This window comes from Heteronotia binoei, chromosome 5, assembly GCF_032191835.1.
Source record: "Heteronotia binoei isolate CCM8104 ecotype False Entrance Well chromosome 5, APGP_CSIRO_Hbin_v1, whole genome shotgun sequence".
NCBI classification, from domain to species: Eukaryota; Metazoa; Chordata; class Lepidosauria; order Squamata; family Gekkonidae; genus Heteronotia; species Heteronotia binoei.
Window position 1 is genome coordinate 57,053,609 of NC_083227.1, and position 24,635 is coordinate 57,078,243.

Consider the following 24,635-nt stretch of genomic DNA (forward strand, 5'->3'; position numbering starts at 1 on the left):
TAAAAATCGGTTCTACGGTTTAGTTGTGTTTACTGTAAGCTGTGCTGGGTGCTTTTAAATAGAATTCGAAGCTAGTCTTTCAGAACATGTATCCCTAAATCTCCTCTTCCATTGACCATTGTGTAAGTACACTTTTGCATTCTCCTGACTATTTCAAGACCACAGATCCAAAGGTCCTATGAAAAGCTTGAGTGAAAGAATACTGCACCCTAAACATCCAACACGAATTTGAGCAGACTTCGGAGGATGGTGGAAGACAGGAGGGCCTGGCGTGACTTTGTCCATGGGGTCACAGAGTCAAACTCGACTGTGCAACTGAACAAAAACATCCAGCTGTCTTTTTTCAAATGGCTGCATGCACAGTGGAAGAAGGGCAAGCCAAAAGGTTCCCAGAATCTTCAGTTAAAAGGATCAGGTGGTACATTCAACATCCTCATCTTTTAAGTCTTTGGAATTCTGATACAGGGTGGTGGTTACAGTCACACAATAGTTATCGTCAGGAGGTGGAGCCAAACACAAAATGTCAGCGAGGGAGGTTATGCATAGTTACAACATCTTCAACATTTCAGGCAGAAGCTGTTGAACAGGATGTCTTTTAAAATGAACATACCATTTGAGTTTCTTGCATACACATGCAGCCCACTTTCTGTCACTCAGAGAAGGTCCTTGTGATGTGGGAGCACCTGCTCCCAAGCAAGTTTTAAAAATCTACTCGAATCAGATATCCCAACAGCCAAACAGAAGCCCTCCTGGGCAAAAATCCTACATAGTCCTGGCCAGGGCTTTTTTTGAGAGCAGAAATGCACAGAAACACAGCTCCAGCTGGCTTGGCATCAGGGATGTGGCCTAATATGCAAATAAGCTCCAGCTGGGCTTTTCCAGCAAAAAAGCCGTGTGAAGCAATGGTGACATCGGGGTGTGGCTTACTATGCAAATGAGTTCCTGCTGGGCTTTTTCTACAAAAAAACCCCTGGATGCCGACTTTCTAAGAACACTTGATAGACACCAAGAAAGGCATTAGTGGGCACCATGCTGAGGACTGCCACTCTGACTAGACAATGCTGACCCAGATGAACCAGAATTCTGACTCCATATCAGACAGCATTACATGTGTGTAGAATAACTTAACCACTTGAAGTTTTGGTGATGACTGGAGAACTTCATAAAATTTTAATGGCTTAATTTCATATTGCTTACTTGCAATGATTACTTAGATGTGAAAGAACAAAACTGATAACTCCAAAGTTTCTTGTCACATGCATCTGGCCTTAAGGGAAATCATTTATGTACTGTCCATTCTGCTGTTAGAATACCAAAAGAGGGACAGCCCAATAACATGCCATGTGGTGAAAGAAATGTATGCAGATCTTCTCTCAAACTCAGATCCAACCCGCTCCCCCCGAACTATCAGAATTTTACATCATCTGCCTTTCAGCCTAAGTCTTCTAGGTATCATAGACTTTTTGGACTGCTGCCTTCAAGGATTAAATTACTTCTTTGCAGGAAAGCCACCCATTCATTCTTAAATGGTTCTGGTAGTCAAAGGAAAAGAGCTTGATTGATTTTAAAGGTTTGGTTTGACTTTTTTTTCCAATTTTTGTAGTTATGCCCACATCTTTAAAAGGCATCATAGACATGCTGACAGACTAAGTATCTTTATATATTTTATTAATAAATATCCTAATAGAAATTACCAGTATCAGTGGGCAACAGCATAGCTACTAATAATTGCAAATATACAAATTGATTATTTAATTTTCATGTACAGATGTTAAAGTACAATTTCCCTCCATTTTGAAAAAATACAGAAGTTTTGGCAACACAATATCTGATAAACAGCTCAAACATATTAAATAAATGACAGGGTGTGAACCCTACTGTCTGGTAGTTTGAATACAAGAATTGCACTCAGACTAAAATGTAATTTAAAATCTTACTTTACCTTGTTATCTTATACATTCAGAGGACTTTGGATAACTAATCCATCAACCAACATAAAGTTTCAACATGCATGAGAGAGTGTTGGCATTTTAGTGTAACATACAAGTTGAAAAAGTGGCTTATTGCTGTACATTAACGAGCATTTATACAAACACCATCAACCAAATATTGGTTTTCCAAGTACAGTTCTAAAATAAGAGCAATTTATTCAGGGTAAAGGTCCAGAACTGCTTGGGGACTTGTCTGGGTAGCTTGTCTTCCCTCTAGTTCACAATAGTTGTATTACAAGGTGTGCAAGTCTGCTTCAGTGCATGTTGACATAACTTCTGTTGATTATCAAGTAGTGAAGTGTAGTTTGAAGAGTAAAGTCTGTGGGGTAGTGACATCTGCAACTGCTAGTTCTTGACCATCAACCAGCCCCAGCTCTGCAATAAGAAACAATATATAAGCAAAGTATTTCAAAATCATTTCCATGCAACTGACTCAGCATAAGCATCAGCAATACAGTTCAGTCTACCACGACATTCTACTGCAGACATAAAAGCTCACATTCTTCAACAAAAGAAATTCAAAGGGAGACTCCAACAGAAAATTGCTAAATCAGACTTCATTTATGAAGTTTAATGTGCTATATTGCTATATATAATGTGCTATATTAAGATGAGCGCTCAACAGGATTCACAATTCTAGCAATACCTCTATATAACAGATAACTATCTAAGGAGTCTATTACTATCAATTACAGCTGATAGCAATGATTACTGCCCTTTTCTGTACACTTCTAATTTCTGCACAGAAATATCACAAACCAGGACATTCTCCATACCTAAAGATCTTACGAATCCATTTCATGCATCTGGTAAAGTGGACTCAAGCATGCTGTAGGCATATGCATTTAGTTTCAGAGGTAGTGTTGGTCTGCACTAGAACAGCTATAGTCAAGTCCATTATCACTTTACAGACCAACAAGATTCTCAGGATATAAGCTCCCTTTGTCACTTTGACTCTTAAAAGCTTATACCCTGAGAATCTTGTTGATACCTAAGGTGCTACTGGACTCAAATACTGCTTGCATAAATGTTAAGTCTTTTAGGTGCTATGACACTTTTTTGTTGTTGTTTCTTTTGCTCCCAGAGATTAACAAGGCCACTCTACTGGAATCTAGCTCAAACAATTTACTCAGATTTTTTTTTTAATTACCAAATTTGAGGTTAAGGGATCTGATGGATAAGCAGAAGTTGACTGTATTCAGTTCTATAGCAATACAGAACATTTTCTGTGTTATATTTATTTATTAATTTCCCTGATGACTAATATATTTGTATATTGTCCTGGTATTCTAAACAGTATAGGAGTGAATGATTTATTTAGCTGTATGTCTTAATGTCCTCTTTAAAATCTTTAACATTACCTTTTAAAGTTTTTGAGAGATTCGGCCTCGTTCGTTCTTCAATTGAAGTTACTGACTGGAAAAAAACCAACATATCCTTAGACACAGATAAGATACAAGATATAATACAAACAGCGAAAAGTTAGTATGGGCAAGTCACCTGTAAGTAAAGAGTTTTATTCCTCCCGTACACCGTGGCTGTTATTGCTGGAGATTTCATTTGTCTGCTCAGAAAATCAGAAATTAGTAAAAACAATATCCCTAATCTCCTGTAAACAGGTATAATTTCAGGATCTAGGTTCAAATATTTACAGATTAGATTTATTCCATACTTACAATGATGCACTGTTTGTCAAATAATCCAAGACTTCCTGCAGTTTAGCTGATGGAGAAAATTCTATGTTTTGGGGAAGCTGGCTACAAGCCAGACAATTCTCCTACAAAACAATAAATAAAATAATCAATAATGGACAGAAATGAGTCAACGAAATTTACTTACTCACAAATTAGCCAATCCAGTTCAAGATAGTTATTTTTATTTATATGCCACCTCTCTAGATACCTGCTTGAGACAACTCACAACTAATAAAGCCAATAAAATCCAAGCATTAAAATGAAATTATTAAACTCATTAAGGAATTATGTACAGTCCCCAGGACTGAACAGAGATTTTGTTTTGTTTTTTAATCTCATTATTTATTTATTTATTTATTACATTTGATTTATATCCCGCCCTCTCCGCAAGCGGACTCAGGGCGGCTCACAGTATCTACACAATTAAACCAGTACAATATATAAAACCATAATTTAACATTTTCAGTTTAAAAAACATTACAATTAAAATTATTAAAACCATTTTAAAGTGCTGAATCCCTACATTACAGCGGCATTTATGTATGCTAAACCCACTTTCACCAAGTATGGCAATATATCCACAGTATTCCAATGTATTTCTCTTTTAGGATAGTGTATCAGAATAATGCTTTTGTATTGACATACTCAAACCAGGGATATTGGCTGTTTATCTCATTACATATACTTAACCCATCTTCCACTATACTTTAATGTATTTTTTTCTAATGACAAACTAGAACGATGCATATATTTATGTTACATGTTAAAAGGTAAATTAGTTGGCTCTGCTTACTGTACTCATTCCTCGTCTGAAGAAGTGTGCATGCACACGAAAGCTTATGTTCTGAATAAAACTAAGTTGGTCTTAAAGGTGCAATTGACTCCTATTTTGTTCTACTACTTCAGACCAACACAGCTGCCTACTTGGAGATGTCACATTTATCCAATATCCCTGCAGTCAATGGACACTGAACTCTTAAAGCATGATTTTGATAAGTTGAATGCTCAATTATGTTACAGCAGGGGTAGGCAAACTTTTTGGCTGAAGTGTTCAAAAAAAGGCATTGTCTACCACTCAAGATGTCCACGCACTGGCAAACAAAATGGGGTGAGTAGGGAGAAGAAATGAAGGTTGTGCTTGGTCAGGAAAGAAAAGAGAAGGAGAAGGAGGATGACCCAACGTCACCCAGCAACTGCATGTAGAGCGGTGGGGAATCAAACCCAGTTCTCCCAGATTAGAGTCTGCACTCCTAATCACTACACCAAATGGACTCTCAATATGTTTGGAGAAAGCCAAGCCCTAGTGATACTGTTGGCATTTCAGGGATTGTTTGACTTGGCTGGTAATACCATGTCTAGATGATGACAGACATAAACCATCTACACTTCCCAATGCCTCAGTTGTTCAGGCAGAGATATGGGTGCTATGATTTGATGTGTTGTCATTGATACACATATTTGGGGCTGCTTACCCATCTATAGGGTTTATTTAGCAGAACCCTCACAATAACTGTATTATACAATGTATATCCTACTTTTCTTCTCTGATGCAGTAAGAGAAAACATATGAAGTCTATTTAGAGTCCAAAAGAGAAATCCATGACATACGATCCAAAGGTAAGTTCAAACATTTATAAGCCCTGGAACATAAGGCAACAAATGACTTTTCTAAGTAGAACACTCCACAGACAAGGTCCTTTTTAATCAAGAAAGCTATGCTTCCAGATTCCTTCTTAGGCAAATGATCCCTGGAGCAAGGCCTCTGAGAATGCATGGGAAGAAAATGCTCTCAAACTACATGACTGTCTAAAATATTCTCAACACTACATGACTAGCATCCAGAACTGAACATGGGAAAAACACAATGCAGTTGACAGAGAATAAGAGTTATGTGAGCTCGATGGCCAAAGTCCAAGAGGAAGTAGGTAGAAGTGCTTTTTCTAGCAGCGGTTCTAAACAATCTTTGAGAGTATCTGCGCATAAATGTATCTGAGAGGGAAGTCTGAGTTACACTACCAACAATCCTAGATCAATAATTCATCGTATCACTCCAGGGGTCTGCCACCAGAGTTCTTTATATATAAGCTATTGTACATGCTTTCGAGCTGTGGTGCTGGAGAAGAATCTTGAGAGTCCCTTGGACTGCAAGAAGATCCAATCAGTCAGTCCTAAGGGAAATCAACCCTGACTGTTCCCTGGAAGGTCAGATGCTGAAGCTCAAATACTTTGGCCACCAAATGAGAAGGGAGCACTCACTGGAGAAGATCCTGATGCTGGGAAAGACAGAAGGCAAAAGAAGGAGGGGACAGCAAAAGATGAGATGGCTGGACAGCGTTAATGATGTAACTAACACGAATTTGAGCAGACTTCGGAGGATGGTGGAAGACAGGAGTGCCTGGCATGACTTTGTCCATGGGTTCACAAAGAGTCGGACTTGACTGTGTGACTGAACAACAAAACATGGTTTCCTGCAGTAACTAATGCATGAACCAGGCAAACAAGTATGATAGTAAGGTTACTTCCTTATCTGAAGCACTTGGAAATTGCAGCATATGGTTCTGCTTAGTCAACAATCAAGAATGAACACTACCATCCTTCAAGCTAAGAAAATTTTCGGCAATACTAACCTTTCTTTCCGCTTCAAATGTGTATGTGTAGAGTCCATCTACGTCATTGAACACCAGATAGTTGTTCAGAGGTATGTATGCACTGTAACAAAAAGTCTGTTAGCGTTTATAAAGCAACCCATTTACTAAACATTTTTGATTAGTAAAAAAATTACCTTGTGGCTATTTTAAAAACTTCTGTGGCACATATAGCTAGGGACAGAGAAACAAAATTACGTGAAAATTCAAAAGTGGAGACTGAAGGTCAAACAAAGTAAAAATAGCCAACACATATATAAATATTTCTGAAAGTCACAGGTTATGGCAACAGTTTTATATGTGAGAGGATTGGATTCATCTGAAACACTGTAAGCCAACTGATACATATGAGAATTACTTGGATTTTGAAACTAAAGTGAACACAACCAGACTTTCATCTTAAGCTGCCTCAATTTGGTTTTTACAAATTGCATTAAATGCATCATTATAAGGACCTATCAGCTTCCAGTGAACAGAAATGTAGAGCTATTAATTTGAACAGATACTTTTTAAAGCTTCATACCATCTTCCCTACATATGCAGTTACTGCATACCTGAACTGCACACATTTTCATTTGCTAGTCCCCAGTAGGTACAGTTCTTCTTTTTAGACCAGGGGTTGGTTCCAGCCAGCTTTTCAGTTGGTGAAAGAGTCATGACAGAGTCTACCCTCTGAACAACCCAAAATACTAACTGGGGAAGATGATACATGCATAGACAAAAGTCATGTGGAAATGCGTCTGTGGTTAGGAGGAAAATTGGGCAGAACTGAGTGAAAAACCTGGCAGGCTCCAATCCTAGGAGTTTCCTGCAATATTTACATAAAAATAAATCCCACTGATTTCAGCACAACGTATTTCCAGCAAGTCTCCTCAGAACTGATACCAATTTTCTTTAGAAATTTAAGTCTGTCTTGGACACACTCAGCACACATATGTAAAAAACAGCACAGGGAGAACATTTTAGATTGCATTTCCTAGCACTACTGTTACATACATGAATAAGAACACATACACAAGTATTTATTTTTTGCCTTACTATACCTGCAATGACAGCATTTGTAGAAGCTACTGCTGGAATGATTCGCTTTACAACTCCTGCATTGGAAAGAAAAGCAACTCAAGTAATTTCTACATGCAAGTATTCCGCAGTAAAGCATTGTTTATACTGAAATCTAATACAGATATGAACAAAAATAATTACTAGAAAAATACCTACTTAACTTGGTAATAGTCAAACACACACTCAATAGCAACACAACCAGGGAGAAAAAAGCTAGAAAGTTATGTCCACTATCCAATTTTATCAAAGATCACTAGCTGAAAAGACAAGGAAGTTTCTTACCTTGTGTGAGTCTGTAGGTTAGGCCTTTAATATTAAATTGTGCTGCCCTCTCTAAAGACCTCTCATAAATCCACTGTATATGCTCAGAATCATCTCCATCTAATGGAACACCTGCAAGAATATGTAAAATATATGTATTTGCTTAGTTTTGAAAATACCTCTTCAGAACTTTAGTACAGCTTGGCACAAAATGTAGATTTGTTTAGAATATCATTAATAAAGCAACCAACAGATGAATTTTACAGGGTTGAAGTTATTAAAATAGTGATTTCTGCAGGGGGGGGGGGAATCCCCTATCGATTAAATAATTAGAAAAGCAACAATAGGCACAGGTCAGAGGGGCTATGACATGACATTTTCATTTACATGACATTATGTAGAGCAAGAGGAATAAAGCAGGCCAGGATTTTTATTTAATTAGACTTCCGATTTAGAATAGGCCTACAGATTATTTATTGATTACCTCCAAAAGGTTGTTCCTTGGGCCACTGCAATATCCTGACATACTCAATACAATGTTCTGGTAGCCGAGGCATTGAAGCAATTGTACACATAGGAAAATTTACCTGGTGAGAACAGATTACAGAATGATTCAAACATGCAGTTTTCAAGAAGGGGTCCAATTATGAGGCATCACTTCTTTTTAACTACCTGAGGTGGATAAAGTTCAAGTGTGCATTCAATGCAGGCTGTCATGCCAGGAATAATCACACGTGCATTTCCTTTAAAGCCTTCAGTTCCTCCATCAATCAAAGGTATGATGGAACCTGGATCCAACACTCCATCATCATAGTTTAAAAGTGACATCTATGGTGGAGGAAAAAAGAAGTTTGGAAAATGTATTGCATGGAGTCTTGCATGGAGTATTGCATTAAGGGCTTTCCTCCCCAAATTTCTAAACAGCATATTTTATACTGTGTAATTTTATTTTATTTTATCAAATTTATATCCCACCCTACCCTGACGGGCTCAACATGATTCAACATGACTAGCTAAATTTGACATATCCGGGGGGGGAATGGCAACACTGACTGCACCAGAAGACAGCTTTATTTCAGCTTTGCAAGATGTGGCAGCACCCCTTATGAAAGCATCTTAACTTTCAAAATTAACACAAAACAGCTTCTGCCCAACTTGTGTTCAGGCTTCAGTGGGCTAAACATACGCAAAGATTTTAGTCCATTTCAAATGAGTGAATGTGAATCTCATTTGTGCTAAAAGGTGCCAATTTGATTACAAAGCCTGACCAATCAGTGAACAAAGCACTGCATGTAGCAAATACACTCTCAATCTCCCGATTACTTTTCCATTCCTGGCTAGTCTTTTATCTAAGTAAGGTCCCATTAGAGCTTTAGTCATTAGTAGAGTTGTAGCCCCCACATTTTGCAACACAACTTTTGAATGATTAAAAGTGTTCACCAGCATGCCATTTATCCATCTTCTTGCAACTATGGAATCCAGACCACACACAATTATATGGAATTCTGGAAGAGAACAGAATATGTAATTCTCAACATCTGCAGATATTGAAATTTATGTATCAGGGCCATTTACACAGAGAGAAGATGTTTCTACAAACTTGAGGGAATCCTCAGGCTTGCAGAAAACGTCAAGATATTTTTAAAAAAACCTAACCAGAAAATAAATGTTTGCATTAGCACAGAGGCAACACAGCAGCTGGCTGGTAACTGAGAAACAGAGGAGCCAAACAACACAATAGTTAAGAGAGTATGAGGTGTGTGTGATGAAGACTGAGTTACTGTAGAGGAACTGGGGAAGGAATGGGCAGGGGGTGGGGTGGGGTGGGAGGGAGGCAGCAGTGGATCCACAGGCAATGGGAAAGAAAGCAGGGAAAGAAAGGTGGAAAAGTGAAGCACAGCAGCAGAGAAACAAACAGGAAAGACAGCAGGGTGGCAGCAGGGAGAAGCGGGAACTAGAATGGGAAAGGTGCAGCCATGAGTGTAAGCCAGGCAGGTGAAGACACTGCAGCAGAGTCAGCAAGTGGGCAAGTCAGTGAGTTGAGAAGAGGTGGCAACAAGAGGAAAAACAAGCAAAAGGGTAAGAATAGAAAGAGCTAGCAAGAGGGAGTTGGGGCAGAGGAAACAACAGAAGCAGGACGAAATCTGAGGTTGACAATTTTATTTTTGGTTTTAAGTGAAAGTTTTGAACTATTACTGTAAACTGTCTTGAACCACAGGGAAAGGCAGGATAGGAATGTTTTAAAAAATAAGAAGGGAAAGAGGGGGCTGCTGGAGGGGTCAAGATAAAAGTATGGTATGGGATTCCCCTTCCCCAATTCTCATGGGTCCCCCACTTGTAGACATTTAACACTTTTGCATAAGGCATTAGGTCGCGATGATCCTGAGCGTAATTTTTTGTCTAATACAACCAGCATATTGTTTTTACACAGGGCATATAATTTACGTGTTCAAACTGCAGAATACAGCAATTTATCTTTTCTTTAAATGACACTCCTCTCAACTGGTGTAAAGCAAAAATATCACTTTCATAATAGACACTTACGTCGATAGAAAGTTTCATCCAGGTCCTGAATCTTTTTATAATGTCTGTAAATATATGCAGTAAAGGTCATAACAGAAATAAGTGAGTAATTTTGGCTGCTTGACAGAGTTCAAAATCATAAATCCAGCAAATCATCAAACACTCAACACAAAATGCTTTCACTAGCTAGCTCCCTCAAAATTCTTCCTACAGAACACCCTGACGATACCCATTACCCCAAAGTCACAAGTAAAAATGCTAACTTTTTTTGCCCCCATCCTTCAAGGATTCAGTGCATGGATGATATGATGGTACTGGCAAGAAGGGCTTAAATTTATGAGGCAATGGGGAATATCTGGGGTCATGACAACTCTGAACTAAAAAGAGAGGCTCCACTTGAACTTAAATGGAACCAGACTGTTGCCACTTAATATTAAAAAGATAAGATATCTGCTTTTAAAATAGATTCTAAGGGGAAGCAGACAGGAGCTGGAGAGTATCTAGGTTCAGGACAACCCAGCTCTTGGGGATGATGAGTTAAATGATCCAGACAATAGATATCAGTTCCCCTGGGTAAAATGGCAGCTTTGGAAGGTGGACTCTGTGTATTATGTGGTCCCCCCCCCTCCCCAGGTTCCACCCCCAAAATCTCCAGATATTTCCCAACCCAGAACTGGCAACCCTAGAGTAATTTAGATGAGGCTGCGCTAGAACTTGACAATGACAATGTAACCAGAAATGGCAACTGTTCAAAGTGTCCACACTGCCAAAGTGTGAAAAGGTGCATCACTGGAGTACTTGCAGGAATACACACATGAAAGAAGTCTCCAAGCTAAGATGGAAGAGATGGAGAAATCAGCTATATAGCAACATTTCTCAAATGGAATGTGTGAGTCCTCTGTAAAGATCATAGAAATGCAGCCTGCTCAGTTCCCTGAAATGAGTCCAGGGACATAACCAGTTTCTCCCACATTCAAATGGCATCCACTGCACAATCTCTCCTAGATTCTAAATCACCTCAGAGCACTACCCAGAAAACATGTTGGTCAGATTCTAAGACCTAATAGCTCAACCCTATGAACTCTAATTAGTTGTGGCATTAAGGAGGCCTAATACTGTCATCATAGTTACATAAGGTTACTAGAAGTAATTTTCAGTCTGTTTTTCAATGTGAAGGATTTCCACATAGAGACAGAGACATCACTTTGCATCCACAGACATTAGTTACCAATGGTCATTTTGAAATAAATACTAGAAATTCATTTCTATTTCTATGCAACTCTGAATTTTTTTTCAGGACTCTTAATCCCATTTAAGATAAACTGAGGGAGCCTTGGCTCAGGCTTGCCGTGCAGAATGTCCCAGGTTCAATCCCCAGTATTTTTTGCTGAAAGAATAAGGTAGGAGGTGGTGTGAAAGACCTCTAGCTGAGATCTTGGAGAGCTGCTGCCAGTCTGAGTAGACAATTCTGACACTGAAAGACCAATGGTCTGATTCAGTATAAGACAGCTTCGTGTACTCATATGCGTTCATAAATATTATTAACCAATGAGACATTTCTTGTTGTGTCTAATGCATAACTTCCTCCATGCATATAAATCCACTCTGGGTTTGTTCAGGATTTTGTTATATTAGAGAAGTCAAGCTGTGTCACTGCTTTTGAGCTGATATTTCAAACAAAGCTGCTATAAGGGGAAGGGACTGCTGCCAAAGGTGGATTAGTTCTGCAAAAATTAGGGGGTTTTTTCCTTCAAAGGAGCCCTAGCATTTTACTTTATTCTAGATTAGCCCATGTAAGTACAGTGAGACACAAAAAGTAAAGTAACCAATTGAGAGAGCAGAGAGAGGAGGGGAAATCAAGGTATTGCTTTTTCATAAAAGGATACGGTACAACAGCACAATTAGGAATTCGACTATTTAGAAACTCAGCAGCAACTTCCGCTTTAGGTCGCCCAACATCTTTAGGTCTTCAAAAAACAAAGATTAGAATTTCAGATCAGTCTCTTGCATGAAATACGTGAAACCATACAAGTTAACAAGCTCTTTTGCAACAAATGCTAGTTCTAATGTAAACAATTCTACTGTTGGGAATCAGTACTTCGATTAGGGATGAAAGAGAAACATTTACTTCCCGAAGTTTCTCTTCAGTAAACTGCGAGGTCCTCACACACAATGAGGTTTCTGAGTCCCTTGCTTTCAAAAGCAACCTCAGATACAAGCACTGAAGCACAAGGGAACTTCAGAAATGGCTTCCGGTGCAGGTAGGTAACTGCCACCAGTATCAAACCCTGAAAATTACTGGGGCACAGAGAGAAATGTTGTGCTGTCACACAAGAAGCAGCACTGTGAATCACAGCCTGTCTGAGAAATGCCAGATAATCAGGGTTTGCCATTCCTTGCCACACAACAATCTGAGATGCATTGCTTTTGACAGATGGAGACTAGGGCTGTTTCACATGTCATATTTGTCTGTGACAGCCATGAACTGTTCTCATGGAAAAGTACTTCTCTTGTCTTTGTTATGCAGAATACAACTGAAGGTTCCTTGCTTTGGGAAGCCTTTAATGAAACTCTAATTTGCCTTGTAGCGCAAAGGCAGGCCCCTGGAGGAACTGAAGCTTAGTTCAGAATTTGCATGGATGCATATATTGGCAAACTGGAGCTCAGCTCAAGAAACAGTGACGGGAGAATGCATGCTCAAGAACCAGCTCCACTGTTGCCCATCACAGGCAAACAGACATTTGTCATAAATTTTGAATAGGACCTAACACTAACACACAGGACTCCACAGGGTTATCCAAACCATTTCTCCTACTAATAACTTGCAGTGCTTTTCCATCCAAGGAAAAGTGTCCTCCAGTAGTGAGGCAGGAGGGAGGGGTGGGAGACAAGGTAAGCAGTAACAGGAGCAAGAACTAAGGTTTACAGGCCGATTTCAAGAAAGCATTTGTAATTACTGAAGTCAAAGTTAGTTGCTAATTTAGTATTCAGATGTCATTCATAAATGTTCTACAGAGGATGCAACCCACAGAGTTCTGTTTTAAGTCTTAGTGAAACTAACAGAGGCAGCTTGAAGCTGAGAGCAGGTATTTGCAGTCTGCCCCCAAATGTAAGTGTTAAAGTGTACCACTTACCGAAACAAGAACTGTCTATTCAAATTAGATACGTCAATAGTATCCATATCAATGACATGGATCTGTCTAAAACCAGTCAATGCCTGAAAAAAATGGAGATAGCAATGTTAGAAAATGAAGCAGAATGTCTGTATAACCAGATATGGTCTGATTTCAGGGCTTTTAAGAAATTCTAGCACCTTCAGGAATTTGCAAAGGTATTATTAAAAGCCTCTGCTGTCATCGATTAAAAGGAAAACATTTCTACCTGACCTGATTGAGGCAAAAGAAAAAACAATACAGCAGCAGATCACTGCAAGTTCTCCCTCACTTATTTATGGGATGTGCTTTCCAGAAAAAAATAACTTGACAACCAGATAAGGCACCATGGGCCATAACTTCTGTCATCATACAGCCTTTGGGATAGAGTGAGGGAAACACACTCAATTTTGCACCAAAATTCTCTGGATGCAGTTTGCACTTTTCAGGAATTTGTATTAAAACCTTTTTAGCATCACAATACTTCACTATAGTGGATAAGACACATAACTCCAACTCAGTTTATAAATTGTGTTTAGATGACACAACAAATTAGTGATGGTCAGTAAAACTGATACTTCAGCATATCTCTACAGCCCACACCAAACAGACACAAGCCTGGATCCTGCCCACAGTGATCAAGGAGCACTTTTCCAGGAACAGGCAAAATGCTCCCCAGCCCCTTCTTCTACCACTAGATCCAGGCCATGTTGTTTAACAGAAAAAGCATTTAAATGTATTGCCAACATCAGAATTTAACATGGATACATTTTTTTTTACTTCTTGTCCCCAGCATGTCAGGAATGCAAGCCAATACTAGCCACACCCTGCACCTACCAAAATCACCTCAGCATCTTATATAACATTGTAACAAAGATACCTAAAGATGGTGGCCTGAGAGAGAGTGGTTTCTGCCCCCTCCTTTTTCTGGCATCCCGTCTGATAAAGGGTTCTGGAGATCTCTAAATATCACATGGTGTACTGATTGATTTTGGCTGGTCATTATAAAAGGTACTACACAGCTTTTGATTCCTGTACTAAACACAGTTTATCAGAAGCCAAACTGCTTTCAATATCACTTATATCCATGTAAATGGGTTTCAGACCAGTCTTTCTGTTTTTACACGTGCTATAAATTCCACATCTGAACACAACTAATTCTGCTCATTTACTCAGAATGTAATCTATATGGATGGCTGTGGGACCATGGTAGTGACTAGCTCTCTGCTACTAGGGCAGACATGCACTAGAGCAGGGGTGGCCAAACAGTGGCTTGGGAGCCATGTGAGGCTCTTTCACACATGTTGTGTGGCTCTTGGTCATTTGCCGAAGATATTTGTCTCTTTAAATCACTTTCCAAGTCAGCTGGCAGCTTGGAGAATGCACTTAAAATTGTTTTCTTTCTACCTCTCCCTCCCTTCTCCCATCTTCCTTACTTCCCCTCCCCTCCATCAAACATTTGACATTTATGTCCTGCAGCTCTCAAACATCTAACATTTATTCTATGTGGCTGTTAAGCAAGTTTGGCCACCCCTGTACTAGAAGAAGGGGGATGAGCTTCAGATAGAGGATGAAAATCAACATGCAATACTTCATACCAAATCCTTTCCACACTAATCGATGGATATACATTGGCCCTCAGAAAAGCTGGTTAACTAGTTGAGGAACACAGAGCTAGGCCCACTAAAGTGAGAGCAAGAGGGGTTGTCTAAAAGAGCAACCAATGTAAAAAGAAGTAACATAAGAAACTATAGTTCTCTCAGAAATTGGTGGCTTACCTTAAGGATGTTTCACATAAAGCCTGGGAAATATAGGGGAAGTCCACTAGCTATAAAAAGCCTATCAATATTTGTAGCGAACCCAGAAGTCAATAGACTTTGGTTCTGAAGTCTGATTCTAAAACTTTGGTCAAGAGGCTTCTCCCCTTTAAGATTTCAGCTAGGCCTCTTGACTATAAAACAACTGTTTGTGCTCACAAAGTTAACTGGATTGGAATGTGACTTTCTGATAACTGGTTGCTGCTGTGGGAGTGTGGTACCATCTTACCAGCTAGCCACTCCAATTAAGAGATTTCTTTCAGTTGAACCTAATAGTTCTTTGAAGACATGAGAACCAAGGTCACTCTTAAATCATGCGATCTGCATAGCAACTAAAGAAGGGATTACATTGGCTTTTGATTGGCTGCTAAGGGCTCAGCGACTAATCAGATCCATGCATAAGTTTAGCTATGCTGTGACCACTGTTGAGTGACTATTGACTTGCTTATGTCAGAGACACTTCAGTCTCCACTCTGTGACCAGATAGCCGGAACCTCTGTCACTGGTAACTAACCTCATGTCACTGGTAACTAGCCATCAAGACTCTGTGCCTGGCTGAATGTTTTGGAATACTCTGTGAACTATCCTCACGCCTGTCTGCTTGAACTCTGAGTAACTACTGTGTTATTTAATCTAGCAAAGAATAGATTATTTTGTTTTGTCTCCTCCACAAGTCTTGTCTTTTTATATTTTGTTGTTGTTCAGTCACACAGTGGAGTCGACTCTTTGCGAACCCAAGGACAAAGTCACACCAGGCCCTCCTGTCTTCCACCATCCTCCGAAGTCTGCTCAAATTCGTGTTTGTTACATCAGTAACGTTGTCCAGCCATCTCATCTTTTGCCATCCCCTTCTTTTGCCTTCTGTATTTCCTAGCATCAGGATCTTCTCCAGGAGTGCTCCCTTCTCATTTGGTGGCCAAAGTATTTGAGCTTCAGCTTCAGCATCTGACCTTCCAGTGAACAGTCTAGGTTGATTTCCCTTAGGACTGACTGATTTGATCTTCTTGTAATCCAAAGGACAAATAAATCATTTATTTTTATTAATCTGTTGTGCTTTACTCTTTTAAGTCTCAGTCAGTGACTTGACTGCTTGTCTAAGGTTAAAGTGGTTGATCTGACTCTCAGGGTTGCAAGACAACCTCGCAGGTCTGGTTTCCCTGTTATGTTTCCTGGAAAGGCTTGAAGGTTGGCTCTGCCTTCATTGCTATCAGGATTTAGTCTCAGCCTGGTGGCAGCTATTTTTTGACCTACAGAGAGAGCTTAGCTTCTCTACAGGACCTTGATAACTTTTGTTTTGGCTCATAACCTGGTACCAGCAGTTTGAATAGAACTTTAGTCCACTGGGAGACTAGTACAATATTGTTATAGTTGTTTTTACTTTTACATTAAGGAAACACACATTCAGTTTATTAATCTCGACACTCCATACTATATGCATTTTGAAATCAACACTCAAGAATTCCCCACTCCAAACAGTTTATAAGTTTGCCCTTGATAACCTCAGATGTAGACTTGGAATGCAAAAAAAAGAACTACAAAGCTAGTATCTACCTCAGTGGGACAAGCCAAATCAAGTTTTTCACATTATTACCCTGCAGCTTATTAGTATGAATTAACTTCTGACAGTGTTCCCTCAACTTCAAAATAACAAAGTATCTGCTGCTGTATGACATGTGCATATCTCTGCAAGCATATAAAAACTACAGTGGCAGCAAACTTCTGCATTAATTTGTAAATGTCAATAATGCATAGGGATTGTATCAGATTATATTTTTGTGTATTACAGAAATGAATAGGTCTTAGGCTCTATATTAAGCATGCATTTTATTTTATATGATTTTGTATGTGTTTTCATTTGCACATGGGATTTGAAATATCTCAGTCATGTCACTCTCATGGCTCAGTATCCAGTGCACAAGCACATGCAAAACAAACATTTTCTTATTAAACTATCAAGAAATAAAAATGAAACTGTTACCAGATTTTTCAGAAGTTCACATCCTAATCCTCCTGCTCCAATAACTAGAACTTTACACGTGTTTAACAGAAAGTCAAGGGGCTGTAAAGAACCAAGATAAACAGTTTGTTGGAGAAAAAGAAAAAAACAATAGACTTCTATGTAGATTCACAGAACTTATTGTATAGGGCTATAATATTTCAATAGTGTGAAAAGCAATGGAATCCACTGTTAATGTTATGCCAGTGCCGTATTAAATTTGATTAACACAGATAATCCTTCAGTGACAAGCAGTAATTTGAATTTCACTCATAAACGCAATAGATATCATAACTCTTTAATTAAAGAAAAATAGATCAAACCATGATCTCTACAATATTGAATCTATTTGTTTTATGAGATACATTTTTGTCCATTTTGTTTCTTCTCTATGCAATCTTAAAAGGTTTAATCCCTGAATCTAGTATGTTATGCAACCATAATCTGGTTAGAAAAAAAAGCTAATACTGCCCAAAGCCAACCTGCAACTTCTACAGAAATATCTAGCTATTGTAGGCCCGTCTGGCTCTTGAAGTAAAATTTAGGAATATCCCCAGGTTCATTTTAAGAAATATTAAAACAGTCAGATGTTGGAACAAACCCAGGCAGAAGGCCATAAAAGAAACTGGCAACCAAGGAAAAGGGGTAAGAAGCAAGCACAGTATTCCAGGGATGCATGCTTCCTATCCCTTAACTTCAGGTAGTATTTACATCTTTATCAGGCCTCCATTTTAAATTACATATACGCAATTCATCATGTATATTTTAGAGCAGCAATTCACTACTATCTTAACAATCTGTTTACATTGAATAATTTTCTTTCTCTAGCTAGAGAACCAAAACTAGTTATTTAACAGGGTCCCAGTTATCTGAGTGAAAAGCAGGCTTACAAGTGTTTTAAATAAACTCAAAAAACTGTGCCCCTGAAGTCTTGATAATCTTATGAAGGGCAAATGAACAAAAGGGTTTACAACAGTTTACAAGACAATACCACAAACATTTGTATTTAAAATAACTATTTCTCACTTGAGTGCCTGGCTCGAAATCAGGGTGTGTGAATGGTCCAGATCGCTCGAGGAACTTCTTTACATGGTTCCAGCGACCTTCCCAGTCTCCATTGTCCCCACACCCACCATCAACAGCCATTCTGCACAGAACATAGAAATTCATCTGCAAAAACCAGTAGGAAAAACGGAACACATGCACACAAAGCAGTTTCTCTGCACACTTCGACCTTCCTGTTAAAAACCAGCTGTCACACAGATTAAGATTTATTTTGCTCATGACAAATTAAGTCTGTGAAATAAATGGGATCATATTAAGCTACTCAGAAGTTAATGTGGCTATGTATGTACCACAACAAAAGACAAATGTTCTCTCCATTAAAATTAGTGGTAAGTTATGAAAAAACACAACCTGAACACCTGAAGTTTCAGCTTTGCTGACTTCAGACAAATTCATTAATACTTTAAAAACAAAAAGTCAATATTTTTTTTCAAGTGTGCTTACTTCTAAAAACATTCAGTAGAGGTTGAAAGAAAAAAACAAAATTGAGTTTTTCACTAACTTGGTATTCTGATGTGTTGTCTGTACATACAAGGCTGGATATAGCAGCCTCTGACAAAAGAAGAAACTACACCACTGTTAGCTATACAGTATATTGACAGGAGTACAAAATGTACTGTCCTTGATAATTCATTCAGGGATATCTGTAGCTTGTTTCAGGCACACATTTCTGTTAGACACAGCACAAAATTTATATTTACTTTTTAAAAAGAAACTTGTGTATCCAAATGTTTGCTCTTAGAATGCTGATGCCTTACCTTCAACTATGCAGTCAAATATTAAGCACGTGTGAGTTATGTTTGGCAAAAAAAACAATACATCCAAGGTTTTCTATCTTATGCTCAAGTTTCAAGGTTTTCAGAAAAACAGCTACTGATCCTCCCAATTTTAAAGAGTTATAGATTTAGGTTGCCAAACACAAATAGGGTTATATAATAATTCATTCAATACTTCTCATAACAGAATCAGAACTGACATTTGTAGAAACTCCTGGAGTGGTTATAGTGACAATTTACAGTATTGCTTATGCCAGAATTTTAAACAAGTGCCCCTAAAGAGTGTTTTGTTCTCCAGTGAGATTTACCACTTGACTCTATGCATGTTTAATTGGAACTAAGCCTCATCACATATAATGGCCATACTCACATATAATGGGCCATACAGCCTGGGATCAGCATATCTGAAGGACCACCTCTCCCTGTATACGCCCTCCCCCACCAGAGTTCTACGTTCTGCTGGTTGTTCCTGGCTTAAAGGATGCCTACGTAGTCTCAACTAGGGCCAAGCTACCATTGGAGATCCAGGCCCTGCAAAGCCTGCTGAAGTTCCACAGGGCCTGTAAAATAGAGCCGTTCTGCCAAGCCTTCAGTTAGGACAGTGGACATCACCGGATATCCAAATATCAATATGGCCTCCCTGCCACATCCATGAGCCCTATTGGAGTTTCAACAGATTGTTTCCATCATCTATCTCCATTTGTTAGCCAAGGATCAGTACTAGTAGAAAGTAGTCACCATCTGCATTTGAATTGCATTGGTATTATTACCTGTATGTTTCAACTAACTATTCTAGTATCTATGTATTATTTTACCTTTGATGTTACCCACCCTGAGCCTGTTTGGGGAGGGCAGGATAGAAACAGGAAATAATAAATAAATATTCTCCAAGTAAGCGTGTACAGGAATTTACTAATTTTTAATAATTTCCTCTCTTTCATTATACATCCCCAAATTCTGTCCATTTCACTCTTGCTTTACATCCTCTGCACAATACTTTAATAAGGGATCCCCCATTAATATGCATTTAATCAATACTATCTCATTACATTATCACTTATAACTCCCATACTCACAGCTAAGCTGCCTGTGATCCTTAACTCTTAAATCTCTAATCCTGTAGAAAAGTGCCAATACTTTATGAGCCATTAAACTTAAATACATTCAATCTAAGTTTCATACAAAGAGGTAGAAAGATTTTGTGGAAGTAGTTTTAAAGCTATTTAGCCCATGGTAGGATGGTTGAAACAGAGCTGAGACTGAATCCTGCTAAGATGGAGGTTCTGTGGCTGGACAGGGGAGCTTCATTTCTTGGGTGCCATGTCCTAGCCCTTGACAGTGTGCCCTTAATATTAGCACCAACTGTCAAGAGCCTGGATGTGATCTCAGATGCCTCCCTATCAATGGGGACCAAGATCACAAATGTTGCCAGACCGGCATTCTTCCAGCTATGCCAGATCAGGCAACTGGCCCCCTACCTGTCCTGCCCTGACCCAGCACAGTAACCCATGAAACACTCACCTCCAAATTGGACTACTGTAACCTGCTCTACATAGGGCTACCCTTGAGGCAGACCCAGAAATTGCAACTAATCCAGAATGAAGCAGGGCAGATCCTTACTCAACCTGTGCTCCATGAGCTGCAGTGGCTTCCGAAGGAGAACCGGATCAGGTTCAGGGTTATCATATTGACTAGGGATGGAGTTAGGGGAAAGGTGGTTCACTTTGGTTTGTTTGATTTCATGAAGCAAACAAGACATGAACCAATAAAACCACAATTTCCCCAAACCATTCATGGTTCAGGGATTCATGGTTCATTAAGGCTGGGGGAGGTATTTAAATGCCACCCCCTCCCTTCTCCAGCTCACGAGCTGTCCATTGTGTCCAATGGGCCTACAGGACACAATGGAGAGATTTTTCTTCCCTTCCCCAGCCAGCCAGCCCTGGCAGGCTAGATGAGGAAGTGAAGAAAGGGGAGACCTCTCCCCATGGGCTCAGCTGGGCTGCCCACCTTGGTACAGTTCATGTGAAGCATGGGCATGAACTGAACCACAAACTGGCCTCATTTGTGCATGAATTGCAGTTCATGGTTCGGTTCATGCCCATTCCTAGTATTGACCTTTAAGGCCCTTAACAGTAAGGGACCTATTTATCTTCAGGACTGCCTCTCCTGGTATAGCCCTTAGAGAGCACTGTCCCTGGTTTATAAGTACTTTCTGGTGATCCCCAGCCCAAGAGATATCAAGCTATTCTTGACCAGGTTGTTTTCGGCCTTGTCCTCAACCTTGTGGAATCTCTGCTGGACAACTTTGTTGATTTACGGAACTTAAAACAAATTAAAGGGGAACAAGAGTCTAGCACATTAATAGGGGAGAAAACAAGAAAGGTATAGCAGGTTCACACTTTTAAATAAAGTGATGTCAGTTCTGTGGAAGTTAAATTTTGACATTTCTAAGAGTCAAAAAAGCTACTGACAACTTACGTCTAGCTTCAAACGCTTGGGGCTCTTTAGCTTGGAGAAACGTCAACTGCGGGGTGACATGATAGAGGTTTACAAGATTATGCATGGGATGGAGAAGGTAGAGAAAGAAGTCCTTTTCTCCCTTTCTCACAATACAAGAACTCGTGGGCATTCAATGAAATTGCTGAGCAGTCGGGTTAGAACGGATAAAAGGAAGTACTTCTTCACCCAAAGGGTAATTAACATGTGGAATTCACGGCCACAGGAGATGGTAGCAGCTACAAGCATAGGCAGCTTCAAGAGGGGGTTAGATAAAAATATGGAGCAGAGGTCCATCAGTGGCTATTAGCCACAGCGTGTATATATATATGTGTGTGTGTGTGTATGTATATATATATATATAAATTTTTTTTTGGCCACTGTGTGACACAGAGTGTTCAACTGGACGGGCCATTGGCCTGATCCAACACAGCTTCTCTTATGTTATGTTCCTAGCCACCTGCAATAGTCTTCCTACAACCACTACTGCCAAAAAGAAGGAGGAGGAAGGAACTAAGAGCACACTATATAAAATCCCTGCCCCCCCCCCCGACATACATTTTATCAATTATTCCCTTTCTTCTACCCAGCAATCATTCAGTATCCTGAACAGGAAATCTGCATTCTTCACACTATTTCTAACAAGGATACAATTTCAAATTGCAATAGAGGAAGGGACAAGATTACACTGTCAAGTAGTTGATTTTAACAGAATTTTAATAATAGCAATGGTGCATCACTGATCAAAGGTGCAAAAACTAGTATTAATCAAAGGGTTTGAGCATTTGGCATGTGCACCTGGCACACAGCCCTATTTATGACAATACTAAAGACTACTGCTCCCTGCTGGTCTGGAGCAGAAAACCTTTGTCTAAATTGCTCAATTTTAAAAGAGAAGAAAAGCATCTCCGTACAACAACAAAACCTTGTACATATGAACTGACATAACATAAAAATGGACAAAAGTTCTAGCTCTAACTTTCAACCTGCAGGATTATTATGGGCAAGCAATAATGTAAATAGTCAAGTATGGTCTAAAGGTATATGATAAAGCAATGATAAGAACATTAATCACATATAGGACTAGCCAAATGATTGGATGGAAAACCCTTAGTTCCATGACAGAAGGTAGGTGTGATTAAAATGCAATAAATAAATATTTTCTCTAAAGATATATAAAGATTGAACTGATAAATGTAAACAATCATCTGACATTTGAAGTGGTACAGCCACAAACGCAGGATTTGCCACCTCAGAAAGAACGATATGTGGTGCAGTGGTTGGATTGCTGGATTAGGACCCATCCCAATTTGGCCAAATCACTTTCTCAATCCAATCAATCTACTTTTACAGGGTTGTGAGGAGGGCAAAACAGAAAAGGAGCTACCCCCGAGCTCCCTGGACGAAGGCAGGGAGAAAAATAAGTGACAGAGGGAGCGAGGCAGTGAGGAGAAAGAAATGCACCTGAAGCACGGTAGGGCTGAAAGGACATCGTACCTCCTGGGCTCCCTAGAAGGTGCTTCTCCCGCTCACTTGCCATGACAGGGGGCTGCCCCCTCCCTTGGCCTCCCCCCCTGCTCTCCTCGCGCTCCGTTATTCCTCACCCTTCCCAGCCCTGCCCTCTTCCCCTCCCTCCCTGCCGCACTGACCCCATCTCTCTCTGCCTCTCTCCCGCTAGCAGCCGCTCCTCTAGCCTCCTTCTTTTCTTCTCCCTAAAAAGAGAGAGAATAAAAGAAGGGTCAGTCACCGGGTCAGGTTCGCGTTCCCGCCACCGCTATCGAAAGCGGGTGTGGGAGGAGGTCACGGGACCCCCCACCCCCAACGAGCCTCCCCCCCCCCCCGGAGCCCCTTCCAGGCAGCCGCAGCTGGGGGAAAGGGCGCGAGGGCAGGCCACGCGCGCATACTTACGGTTCCTCGCCATCCGCCATCGCCGCTTCGTCTGCCGGTCTACCCACAATGCACCGCAGCTCCCGAAAGACCAGATTCCTCTCCGCAGAGACAGTTCCCGCTTCTCTATGGGGCGGGCGTAGAGATAGAACCAAGAGAGACGTCCAAAATACGCTTCCGGGTTGCCCTCGAAAGTCGAGTCGCCCATACTCGGGGCAGCTTTTTTAAAAGAAGGTTCAGAGCTCATTTCGTACTATGGACAGAAAAAGACAGAGTTTCTTTTGGAGGGTTGGAAAGCTGCGCTAGGTAATACTGCCTGCCACAATTTGGCACATAATGGGCAACTCTCCATCGTTGTTATAAAAAGGACTGCTATGTCTCACCCCTACGCTGACTTTCAAGGGTCCTCGTCTTGTGAGTTCCGTTTGGCATTTGAGAAAAGCTCTGTTATATTTTCAATTGGAGACTATCAATTGTTCTTTTGTTTTTCCCCGAGGGCCCTTGGTTGATACTAATGAGCGACCGAACTGTGCCCACTGAGGTCTGGAAAGGAAAGGTCCCCTGTGCAAGCACCAGTCGTTTCCGACTCTGGGGTGACGCTGCTTTCACAATGTTTTCACGGCAGACCTTTCACGGGGTGGTTTGCCATTGCCTTCCCCAGTGTTTTACGCTTTCCCCCCAGCAAGCTGGGTACTCATTTTACCGACCTCGGAAGGATGGAAGGCTGAGTCGACCTCGAGCCGGCTACCTGAACCAGCTTCCGCTGGAATCGAACTCAGGCCGTGAGCAGAGGGTTCCGACTACAGTACTGCAGCTTTACCACTCTGCGCCACGGGGCTCATGAGGTCTACAAAGTGTGGGTACTATAGAAGCTGTCGACATGTCTCAGAACTGGGGCCTAAATACCACCCTTTGCTTTTTAACATCTAGCTTAATAGTTCTGGAAAACTCAAAAGCTTGTTTATGCGTGATTTTGGTTACTCTTTTATGGCTTTTTTGGGAACCGGAAATGACGATGTCGAATAGACTAATTTACCTCTTTGGAGGCGCGACATTTCCCTCTGGCGCCTTGTATAATAGTATACCGGGAATGCGTCAATCAGCGGAAAGAGACCCATAGAGAGGGCTGCTAGGAGGATAGAGCGTCTCCCACGCTTTATTTCAGGCAGGCCGACAGATGAGGTTTAGGCCTTACCTGGGTGGTCTGGTTTAAGAGTGCTGTTTTTTTTCTGGATACGTTATATCCCATCTTGTCGCTTCCGACATG

General features: G+C 40.3%; 1 protein-coding gene across 2 annotated transcripts; it reads right to left on the reverse strand.

Moving 5' to 3' along the window:
- Window positions 1-1,651: 1,651 nt before the first annotated feature.
- On the reverse strand, window positions 1,652-23,524 carry UBA3 (ubiquitin like modifier activating enzyme 3). Of its 2 annotated transcripts, XM_060239516.1 has the most exons (18): window positions 23,390-23,516; window positions 23,131-23,193; window positions 18,168-18,288; window positions 17,124-17,204; window positions 13,311-13,393; window positions 12,063-12,143; window positions 10,198-10,241; window positions 9,094-9,158; window positions 8,326-8,481; window positions 8,138-8,240; window positions 7,675-7,785; window positions 7,374-7,427; window positions 6,468-6,504; window positions 6,313-6,394; window positions 3,668-3,768; window positions 3,492-3,555; window positions 3,353-3,407; window positions 1,652-2,366 (listed from the first exon to the last, which is right to left on the reverse strand). In XM_060239516.1, the coding sequence occupies exons 1-18, from the start codon at window positions 23,407-23,409 to the stop codon at window positions 2,278-2,280; spliced, it is 1,410 nt and encodes a 469-aa protein (XP_060095499.1). In that variant the 5' UTR covers window positions 23,410-23,516; the 3' UTR covers window positions 1,652-2,277. The 2 variants fall into 2 exon arrangements, with proteins under 2 accessions (XP_060095499.1, XP_060095500.1); XM_060239517.1 differs by lacking the exon at window positions 23,131-23,193 and having other exon boundaries at window positions 23,390-23,524.
- Window positions 23,525-24,635: the final 1,111 nt, after the last annotated feature.

Coding starts and splice junctions, on each gene's coding strand:
- UBA3 (XM_060239516.1), bottom strand. CDS start 23,409: ATGGCGGATGGCGAGGAACC. Junction 17,205..18,167: donor ATTTCGAGCCAGGCACTCAA/GTGAGAAATAGT, acceptor GGTTCTTTACAG/CCCCTTGACTTTCTGTTAAA. Junction 3,408..3,491: donor ATAAAACTCTTTACTTACAG/GTGACTTGCCCA, acceptor GTTTTTTTCCAG/TCAGTAACTTCAATTGAAGA.